Raw genomic sequence first — 12195 nt, forward strand, 5'->3', positions numbered from 1 at the left:
GGACGATGACTGTGCTGGTTGGCTTTGATGCATACTGGGCCCCTAAAGAGATGCGGATCACAGTCTATAAGACATGCCATTATCAATGTTAAGAAAATAAGTGAAACCTACTTCAGCTTGTAAGATACCCTGTTTTCAACACAAGTTATCCCCCCATAAAGCCACACACAAGTCTACTGGTCCAGTATGTCTGTATAACAACAATGTACAGTGCCAGCAGTGACTCTCTCTGTAGCTGATGCTGTCTTGTACCCGTCTCCAACACACTAGCCATATCCTTACATGGAGCAAACATTCAACATTCAAATATGTTTGTATACACAATAGTATTTGTATACACAATGATACATAATAAAATATGTTTGTATACACAATACTACTTTCATACAGAATACTACTTGTATAAACAATAAAATACTTTGTATACATAATGATGCATAATACAATATGTATGTATACACAACATAATACAATATACACAATGATACACAAGGATTTGCCATGCTGCCAAGTTAAGTACCTCACATGTAACAAACGTATATTTTCATGGAAAACCAATGTAAATGTTCATCAAACAGCTGTAAATGCTATACAAGCCTGTACTGAGTGCAGGTCTGAGCCTGGGGTGACGGCTGTGGAGGCTGTGCTGCTTGGCGAGTGGACGGATTACACGACACATGGAGAGTGTCCAACATATACACACTATCCTTTACACAGAAACACACTATCCTTTACACAGATGAAAACTGTTCACAGCATGTTCCGCCATGAAGACGACGTGAATGTCACAGACAACAGCGCTACCATTCAACCTCAAAAGATGTGTTGAACTTTCACACATGTAAGGAAACTGGTAGCACATTGATTTGACGTGTTCATTATGCTATCAAGGCAAACAAGGGAGATAATTCAATGTATACACAACTTCTTTAAAACACTAAATGCACGTTTTGGAGAAGATACACTCATCATGCCAGCTTCTAAATGCCATATAAAGAAGTGAGTTAACAAGGTGCGTTCAGTAATGTAAAGGCACTGAACTGTTGGTGAGTAGCGGGTGCAGATCTTCTGTACCTTAATGTCTGAGCTTGTTCAACCATCACGTTGTGCAGACAGGTTCACTGCTTTCAGTCTCAACATATCACATAGAAAAATAGCAATAGGATTTCAGCTTCCAACTGACGCAAACAGAAGGACGCAAACAGAAGGTACAGGAGTGGGGATTCGTCAACACATCACAGGACAGCTCACGAGGCACAGAGGTAAGTGTGAAACATCGCGGAAAGTCCAAACACTTCCCACTATGACTGTATTTACCCTGCTTAGTCCCCACATTACAGTATCCCTGAGCTGCTTAATCATACTAAATACGTACTAACAGATAATGACATACAGCAATGAAACAGTAGTATACTGGCTTTCAGTGGGTCTGAAATAGTGATATATTGGTATTTAGTGTGTCTGAAATAATGATATACTGGTTTTCGGTGACTGCTGAAATAGTGATTTGCTGGTTTTCAATGGGTCTGAAATAGTGATATGTTAGTTTTCAATGGGTCTGAAACAGTGATTTGCTGGTTCAGGGATAAATGGTTCCAATGCAGGAATTTCAGTGCCTGTCAATCATAATCTTCCAATTCAAGCATCCTCCTCTTCATCCCCATGAGTGATCTCCGAGATGGTCAGCCCATGCAGACTTCCCTGGCGAGCGCCTGGTGTGCCCCTCCTGTGAGTGCCGGCCCCCTGCTCCGCGGGTCTGACTGTCCACCAACATCTCCACCATATGCATCAGTTGGCTCAGCTTCATTGTGTTCTGCCCCACCTGTTCTGACAGGTCGTCCACGCACTGACGCACATATGCCGTCTCACCAGTTGCAGGTCTGAAATTTCAAAAAACACCTTATATCACTAATGACTACAGGCACAGCTACGACAGTGAGCTTACATTTAAACCACCTGAATGAGAGGCTGTTATAATTTGACCACATTTTCTTGTAGTCTGTGTGTTGTTCCACAAAGGAGTTGTCTGTGTTTTGGTTGATGCTTGAGGTCTATTTGTGTCCCTGCATTCGTTGCTTTCTATGATGGGTGGGTGTGGACTCGATGTGATGACGAGGTGGTCGTGTGATGTGGTGTGGCAGTTGAAAGTTGAGAATTGGTCGTTAAAAAAAAATCTGGGCTGAACCGATTGTGTCTGGGTGTGTGCTATTAAGCTGTGACAACTTGTGTCCGTGACACACTGCAGCCTAAAGAAGTCAGATACAGATTATTTTCATCCTCATGTATTCCTGTGGTAATATCTACACCAGCAATGAGACTTTCCCAGTCCCAAAAGAGATCATATTTACTAATGCTGGTTATCGCTCACAATATACAGTTTGATAATCAGAGCTCAGTAATCATCAATAATCCATATTAAACTCATGTGGGCAAGAGTGGGACACAGTCAGAACACTGTGCAAACTAAACGGGCACAGAGGAATACTACGATCAAACGATGGAAGTAACTTCCTGCTGTATGGCTGCGTGTTGTGTATCTTTGTCTTCTTGGTTTTCAGATGCTTAAGAACAATCATTCATCGCATGAACAACTATAAAACATGTCACAAACATATCTATACAAAACAACATTATCTTAACAACAACAAGCAGCTATGATATAGAGATTGATGATGTGTGTGTGAAGCAACATACCCTGCCATAGTGCGGGGATAGCGCTGCCCAAAACATAATGATGTCCGAAAACATTTAATCTGACAACATAGTCCTGTATCATCAGGAACAGACAGCAAGTTATTCTTATTGTCCACAAAACATTCTTTTATTCTTACTTTGTTCAACAAAGCAATACAGCAATATCCCCCACTGAAGTGAATGTGTTTCATTACCAAACTTTGGCCGGGAGTCGGCCGGCGCAACAATCTCCTATATATTCATGATTTGCTACTCATGTATACACGTCATGTTGGGATTCCTTCCTGTAGCCAGCCAGCAAGCCACGACCAAGAAACCTTGAGAACTGAGGTGTTCAGATATTTTGTAAATATGATACCTTGTTTGCTTTCAAAATGGCTGTTGTGATTAAACTATGTAACATTCACTTTTCATACCATTGTTATACCACAAAATTGAACCAAGAATAATGACAGTACCAAATTTATGATATTAAAAACATTTTAGAAGTATTATCAATACTGATGATAATTCTTAGAATACTACATCTAACACTTGTTGACATTATTTCCTGAAACTTGTTTCTGATCCACAGGTTTAACTTGAATACAAATGTAAACATCCATCACATTGTGTTGTCTTACTTCCTAATGGCCTTCTCAAGTGCTTCTCCGAAGGAGTTGTCTCCCCTGACATTCGTGGGAATCTTCATAATTCTTGTTACATATCTCTGACAATACATTCAGCAGGGGACTGTTTTATTTTCTATGCTTTAGGGTCATTAATTGATCATTTTGGCTGTTGAGATTTTACACCAAATAGTGTAGAAATCCGAACTCATGTTGCAGATTTTGTTTGGTTTGTAGAGTGTGTAGGGTGGATCTTCTCTGAAAGGTTTTCAGATAATTTGTGTCGTCTTTGTATCTGATCCCTGCATTTAAAGAACAGATGGCTCATCTATACAAGGGTCACAGTGGTCAAATAGTTTTTCCATACCTCACTCTTTGCCCACCTGGGAAATCATAGATCTTATTCACTTCAGTAAGTTCACTAATGGTACACAAAGTTGTTTACACACAATACTTCACGACAACAATGGAGGTAACAGCACCCAGGAACACAAATCACTGACACAAGCCAGATCAATCAATTTACCGATAATTCGATCAAACGCTCCAGCATTATTATATACCCTACCCAACAATGAGATTAATTTACCCAGCCCACACTGGAGGTCATAAGAGGCCTTAGAGGGAGGCAGTATTTACCTGGGTGCCGTCATGGTGTCCAGGGTTGCAAGCTGCTGCTTCTGCTCCTCAGTGAGTGATCGGGCCCCAGAATCCGACACTGTCTCCCTGATCAGTTCCAGTTCATGCATCACATTCTCTATTCTGAAACACCCGATCATGTCATACAGTGCTGAACATGTCATACAGTGCCGAACAGAGATGTTGCTCAATCTAGTGCTACATACACACCATGAGGCGTGAACCTTTCCCATGTCAGCCATGACACTGTGTGTCATTGTACCCTAATGAAAAGCACCCCATAATAGCAAGCTGAGATTTGTCTAGTTGACATGTAACTGTTTCAGGCTGTTGTCTTTGCTGAAATGCTGCTTATTGCCAAAAAGAATAAGAATCGTCTATTTCTCCACCTGAATCAGTGGCTGTGGGGGATCAGTTCCAGGAAAGGCCTGCCACCCTTCTTACAGCTGATGACATTTTGTATGACCACTGCCTATAATGATTTAGATTTAGGTGTTAAAGTTAAATTAATTGTAGTTTACTAAATATGTTTGTCATTTTTCCTGTGGACTCCAAGCTCCCATGGGCAGTCACAAATGGCCAGAGTGTACCTAGTGCTTTTGAAAATTGTTGATCCCTGTATCACAACATACAAATAATTATACGGCAGTACCAGCACTTGGGTTGTCAGGATGACACTGTATGACAGTACCAGCATTTGGGTGTTAGGATGACACTGTATGACAGTACCAGCAGCCTAATGACACTGTATGACAGTACCAGGACTAGGGTGTCAGGATGAACCTGTATGAGAGTACCAGCACTAGGGTGTCAAGATGACACTGTATGCCTGTACCAGCAGCCTGATGACACTGTATGACAGTACCAGCACTAGGGTGTCAGGATGACACCATATGACAGTACCAGCACTAGGGTGTCAGGATCAAACTGTATGACAGTACCAGCACTTGGGTGTCAGGATGACACTAAATGACAATACCAGCATCCTGATGACACTGTATGACAGTACCAGCACTAGGGAGTCAGGATGACACCGTATGCCAGTACCAGCAGCCTGATGACACTGTATGACAGTACCAGCACTAGGGTGTCAGGATGACACTGTATGACAGTACCAGCAGCCTGATGACACTGTATGACAGTGCCAGCACTTGGGTGTCAGGATGACACTGTATGACAGTGCCAGCAGCCTGATGACACTGTATGACAGTACCAGCACTTGGGTGTCAGGATGACACTCTATGACAATGCCAGCAGCCTGATGAAACTGTATGACAGTACCAGCACTAGGGTGTCAGGATGACACTGTATAACAGTAGCAGCACTTGGGTGACAGGATGACACTGTATGACAGTACCAGCAGCCTGATGACACTGTATGACAGTACCAGCACTTGGGTGTCAGGATGACACTGTATGACAGTACCAGCACTTGGGTGTCAGGATGACACTGTATGACAGTACCAGCATTTGGGTGTCAGGATGACACTGTATGACAGTACCAGCAGCCTGATGACACTGTATGACAGTACCAGCACTTGGGTGTCAGGATGACACTGTATGACAGTACCAGCATTTGGGTGTCAGGATGACACTGTATGACAGTACCAGCAGCCTGATGACACTGTATGACAGTACCAGCACTGGGGTGACAGGATGACACTGTATGACAGTACCAGCATTTGGGTGTCAGGATGACACTGTATGACAGTACCAGCACTGGGGTGACAGGATGACACTGAATGACAGTACCAGCACTTGGGTGTCAGGATGACACTGTATGACAGTACCAACACTGGGGTGACAGGATGACACTGTATGACAGTACTAGCAACCTGATGACACTGTATGACAGTACCAGCACTGGGGTGACAGGATGACACTGTATGACAGTACCAGCACCGGGGTGACAGGATGACACTGTATGACAGTACCAGCAGCCTGATGACACTGAATGACAGTACCAGCAGCCTGATGACACTGTATGACAGTAACAGCACTTGCGCATCAGGATGACACTGTATGACAGTACCAGCAGCCTGATGACACTGTATGACAGTGCCAGCACTAGGGTCTCAGGATGATACTGTATGACAGTACCAGCAGCCTGATGAAACTGTATGACAGTACCAGCACTTGGGTGTCAGGATGACACTGTATGACAGTACCAGCAGCCTGATGACACTGTATGACAGTACCAGCACTTGGGTGTCAGGATGACACTGTATGACAGTACCAGCAGCCTGATGACACTGTATGACAGTACCAGCACTTGGGTGTCAGGATGACACTGTATGACAGTACCAGCACTTGGGTGTCAGGATGACACTGTATGACAGTGCCAGCAGCCTGATGACACTGTATGACAGTACCAGCACTTGGGTGTCAGGATGACACCATATGACAGTAGCAGCACTAGGGTGTCAGGATGACACCATATAACAGTACCAGCAGCCTGCTTACCTCTCTGCTGTGGTGGCCACTCTGTTGTCAAGCTGTTCTCGGCGTAGCATCAACGATCGAGACAAATAATTTTCCATTGCCACTTTCTCAAATATTTGGAGTCTAGCATAGTCTTTCTCATCCAGTCGCTCCTCTGTAAAGAGATGAAAGGTTAGAAATATTTGGAGAAAGGAAGTGTAATTTACAAGATACCGAAACCAAACGTTCCACTATGTGGTGCAATGGGATGACATGAGATATAGATAATACAAGATTGTGTCACCCAAACCATGGTTGTAATGGTTGCCAATGGGATGACAAGAGATACAGATAATACAAGATTGTGTCACCCAATTAATGGTTGCCAATGGGATGACAAGAGATATAGATAATACAAGAATGTGTCACCCAAACCATGGTTTTAATGGTTGCCAATGGGATGACATGAGATATAGATAATACAAGAATGTGTCACCCAAAACATGGTTGTAATTGTTGCCAATGGGATGACATGAGATATAGATCATACAAGAATGTGTCACCCAAAACATGGTTGTAATGGTTGCCAATGGGATGACAAGAGACATAGATAATACAAGAATGTGTGACCCAAAACATGGTTGTATGACCAATGGGATGACATGAGATATAGATAATACAAGAATGTGTCACCCAAAACATGGTTGTAATGGTTGCCAATGGGATGACAAGAGACCAAGAATGTGTGACCCAAAACATGGTTGTAATGGTTGCCAATGGGATGACATGAGATATAGATAATACAAGAATGTGTGACCCAAAACATGGCACCCAAAACATGGTTGTAATGGTTGCCAATGGGATGACATGAGATATAGATAAACAAGAATGTGTGACCCAAAACATGGTTGTAATGGTAATGATGACAAGAGACATAGATAATACAAGAATGTGTGACCCAAAACATGGTTGTAATGGTTGCCAATGGGATGACATGAGATATAGATAATACAAGAATGTGGCACCCAAAACATGGTTGTAATGGTTGCCAATGGGATGACATGAGATATAGATAATACAAGAATGTGTCACCCAAAACATGGTTGTAATGGTTGCCAATGGGATGACATGAGATATAGATCATACAAGAATGTGTCACCCAAAACATGGTTGTAATGGTTGCCAATGGGATGACATGAGATATAGATCATACAAGAATGTGTGTCACCCAAACATGGTTGTAATGGTTGCCAATGGGATGACATGAGATATAGATCATACAAGAATGTGTGTCACCCAAAACATGGTTGTAATGGTTGCCAGTGGGATGACATGAGATATAGATCATACAAGAATGTGTCACCCAAAACATGGTTGTAATGGTTGCCAATGGGATGACATGAGATATAGATAAAACAAGAATGTGGCACCCAAAACATGGTTGTAATGGTTGCCAGTGGGATGACATGAGATATAGATAATACAAGAATGTGTCACCCAAAACATGGTTGTAATGGTTGCCAATGGGATGACAAGAGACATAGATAATACAAGAATGTGGCACCCAAAACATGGTTGTAATGGTTGCCAATGGGATGACATGAGATATAGATAATACAAGAATGTGTCACCCAAAACATGGTTTTAATGGTTGCCAATGGGATATCAACTTGATGTTCAACCTAGGCTTGTCATAAAAGGAAAAAGAAAATGGATCTGAACAATGAGTTTGTCAACAAATTGTTCCAGTCTTGTCAACAGATCACTGCTGTCAACTCCTCATCTCAACCTTGTTCAGCCCTTGTTTTAGGGACTGTTCATTTATGGCTAGGAGGGTGATGATGATTTTTATGGAGAAGCATGTACAATGTGAATGACCCCCTCTAAAATTAATGTACAAAGTAAGTGACTCCACCCTGCATGTCATGTACAAAATCAATGACACCCCCCACCCTTACCATAATTTTTTAGCATATTTTTATGTACAAAATTGATGACCCCCCTGCTTCCCCAGAACAAAATGGGTGACTCGCCCTTAAAATCATCATCATCCCCCTAGCCATGAATTATGAACGGTCCCTTATGTGGTTAGTAGTATACTAGACAGAGATGTCTGTAAGTTCTACACAGACCAGGATACTGTCTATGTGCTATCAGTGATGGAATGTGCCATAATTAGGAAAAGCTAATTTGTAAAACAAAACACTACTGATGGCTTTATACACAATGTTAAAACCATCTTTCATAGTCCTGATCCACACCCAACCTTGTGGTGTGGAGTTGATCTGATCTGTTAACCATGTGGTGTGGAGTTGGGTGCACAGTGCACAGGTCTGACTTAATCTGATCAGTGAATAAGCACCCAGTAGGAGGTGGTGATGTGACTGTTAACCATCTAGCCCCAACAGGCACCCAGTAGGAGATGGTGATATGACAGTTAATCATCTAGCCCCAACAAGCACCCAGTAGGAGATGGTGATGTGACTGTTAACCATCTAGCCCCAACAAGCACCCAGTAGGAGGTGGTGATGTGACTGTTAACCATTTAGCCCCAACAGGCACCCAGTAACAGGAGTAGGAGGTGGTGATGTGATCTAGTTAACCCATCTAGCCCCAACAGGCACCCAGTAGGAGGTGGTAGGAGATGGTGATATGACAGTTAACCATCTAGCCCCAACAAGCACCCAGTAGGAGGTGGTGATGTGACTGTTAACCATCTAGCCCCAACAGGCACCCAGTAGGAGGTGGTGATAATGACACCCAGTAGGAGGTGGTGATGTGACAGTTAACCATTTAGCCCCAACAGGCACCCAGTAGGAGGTGGTGATATGACAGTTAACCATCTAGCCCCAGGAGGTGGTGATGTGACAACCATCTAGCTAACAAGCACCAAGTAGGAGATGGTGATGTGACAGGCAACCATCTAGGCACCCAGTAGGAGGTGGTGATATGACAGTTAACCATCTAGCCCCAACAGGCACCCAGTAGGAGGTGGTGATATGACAGTTAACCATCTAGCCCCAACAAGCACCCAGTAGGAGGTGGTGATGTGACTGTTAACCATCTAGCCCCAACAAGCACCCAGTAGGAGATGGTGATGTGACAGTTAACCATCTAGCCCCAACAAGCACCCAGTAGGAGATGGTGATATGACAGTTAACCATCTAGCCCCAACAGGTTAACCATCTAGCCCCAACAAGCACCCAGTAGGGAGGTGGTGATGTGACACTTAACCATCTAGCCCCAACAGGCACCCAGTAGGAGGGTGATGGTGATAGGAGGTGATGAGGATGTTAACTATCTAGACGACAGTTAACCATCTAGCCCCAACAAGCACCCAGTAGGAGGTGGTGATGGACTGTTAACCATCTAGCCCCACTGTTAACCATCTAGCCCCAACAAGCACCCAAGTAGGAGGTGGTGATGTGACTGTTAACCATCTAGCCCCAACAGGCACCCAGTAGGAGGTGGTGATATGACAGTTAACCATCTAGCCCCAACAAGCACCCAGTAGGAGGTGGTGATGTGACTGTTAACCATCTAGCCCCAACAGGCACCCAGTAGGAGGTGGTGATATGACAGTTAACCATCTAGCCCCAACAAGCACCCAGTAGGAGGTGGTAGGAGGTGGTGATGTGACTGTTAACCATCTAGCCCTAACAGGCACCCAGTAGGAGGTGGTGATGTAACAGTTACCATCTATCTCCAGCAGCCAGCTTGTATCATCCCAAATGAGCTGAGAATGAACATCACGAACACACCCACTTACTGGGGTTATAATAATGTATCACGTGAGCATCAAGTTGAGTAGAATTTGGCACATCATACATGGACTTATTATCATCATTTGTAACGTAAAATATTTTGCATTGGTTTCCATGTTTACAAATATTGTTACCAGTTAAGACTCAACAAGAATAACCTGGTGACTGGGTGACCTGCCTGCTGTCTGTAGACCTACTGCACATAATACTGCCTTTCCATTATACCTTGCAGTAGAAAACCAAACACAAATTCAATGTGTAAGTAATTCTTGGCATCAGTTGACAAAAGTTGTAGACACAGTAGTTTAAAGCAAACGGACGAGCAGACAAAGAAACCCCTCAATGTGATCATTGAAATTTAGAGATGGGCGGTTTTACCGGTTAACCGATATACCATGTTTTTTTCCATGAGTCGGTATATACCGCAGAAGGTTGTAGAAAACCGTTTTTTTTTCGTTCAAATAAAACACTATTTTCTCTTCACAAAGATATTTGTTAGCAAAATTTGTCATCTCACTAGATTTTCTTTATAATATGGTTTCTTTAAAATGTCGCTATACAATGTAGATTGAATAAAGAAAAAACGAAAAGTACTGGCAATGGCATGGATGATTAACAGATTTGTTGTTAACTTGTTGTTCAGATTTGAAATTTTGTGAAGGATATCATCTCAGTTTACTATTCCTCTTTGTGGTGACTGATGAGTGATGACTAGTGATGAGTGATGACTAGTGATGAGTGATGACTAGTGATGAGTATTTGCAAACTAAAACTTACACTCCTAGTAATTTAATACCTGAATAATGCTGAATTCAAGAATCTCATTGCTCAGCCGTGAATCTTGTAATATTTCTAGTCAATGTGATTTTTGTGAAGTCATTTTGTGATATTATCAAGTTATGTCAACTTAATGTTGTTGACTTACTGGAATTAACAAGATTGCTTATTTTGTTCATAATGTTTGAGTTGTTGAACGTGACAGTGAGCTCAGTTTTGAAGTTTTCAGATTTCATCTTCTTGTGGAAGTTTCCTGTTGTGATGACTGAAATCTAAAACACTTTTGTATTTTTCATATTTGTTTATTATAGTTATGACATTACTTCATGGTCCAGTTCATTCAAAATCATTAAACAAGACAATTGGATTCATTAGTTAATAGCTAGTTACAGCAGCACGGTATATCCTGGTAAATACTGTGGTACTTGAACATAAACCGTGGTATACCGTGGTACTGAAATTTTTGTGGTCCCCAACCAACCCTATTGAAATTCCCAGACAAACACTGACCATTGCTTAACTGACCTGAAGATTGATGAACAGAAACATCATAGAACAGACAATAAACAATTGATAGGCTAAATACTTACCAAAAGAAAAACATCTACTGAGATTAAAACTGGTTCTCTGACAAAATGCATGAAAGGCTAAAACATTAATCTGCAAGATTATGAATAAACTAAATATTTCTTTTTCCTAGTATTATTTAACTAAAGTCTATAGATTTGTCAAGGCACTCATTGTACCTTGAAGACTTTCTGTTATTTCTTCTAGTAACAAAACAATGCAAATGCAAATGTTAGTTGCAGAAGATGAGAGATTGTAATGTTTATATGGTACAGTAAGCCAGCTAGATCCAGCATGATGATCTCACCTATCTTCCCCCCCAGTGTTGTGGGGCCGCTCTCTCCTACAAGCCAGCAAACAACAGTGATCAGACAGCAGCATCAACACATATGTTTAACTTCCAAGTAACATGTATCACAATCACAACTACAGGTACAGTGTAGAAATAGAAGCAGACTTATCACTTACTGAAAGCATTTGGTCTCTTGCAGGTGCGAGAGCAGTGGTTGACACCCCAAATGAAGAGGCGGTAGAAGTGGTTGATGATGATGATGGGAGGCACGAGAGTGGGTCGGTCAAAGTACTCAAACACCAGAGACAGACGGTAGTAGCGCCAGATCTTCATGGAATTGTCCTGCACCGTCTGGAATGTGTAGCTGAAAAACGCTCCACATCTTGCAAACTGTAACAACTGTGTGCCTTAATGCTGTATACACCTGCTTGGCT

General features: G+C 42.3%; 1 protein-coding gene across 1 annotated transcript in view; it reads right to left on the reverse strand.

Moving 5' to 3' along the window:
- Positions 1-1056: 1056 nt before the first annotated feature.
- Positions 1057-12195, reverse strand: part of LOC124291562 (transient receptor potential cation channel subfamily M member 2-like) — a 94341-nt gene continuing 83202 nt past the window's right edge. The window contains exons 25-29 of the mRNA XM_046728580.1: positions 11938-12125; positions 11777-11812; positions 6404-6536; positions 3942-4064; positions 1057-1880 (exon numbers count right to left, since the gene is read on the reverse strand). Of these exons, the coding sequence (XP_046584536.1) occupies positions 1655-1880; positions 3942-4064; positions 6404-6536; positions 11777-11812; positions 11938-12125 (706 nt within the window). The 3' untranslated portion in view covers positions 1057-1654. The remainder of the gene's footprint in view (positions 1881-3941; positions 4065-6403; positions 6537-11776; positions 11813-11937; positions 12126-12195) is intronic.

Source organism: Haliotis rubra, unplaced genomic scaffold, assembly GCF_003918875.1.
Source record: "Haliotis rubra isolate DU_JTF1 unplaced genomic scaffold, ASM391887v1 Scf496, whole genome shotgun sequence".
Classification (NCBI taxonomy): Eukaryota; Metazoa; Mollusca; class Gastropoda; order Lepetellida; family Haliotidae; genus Haliotis; species Haliotis rubra.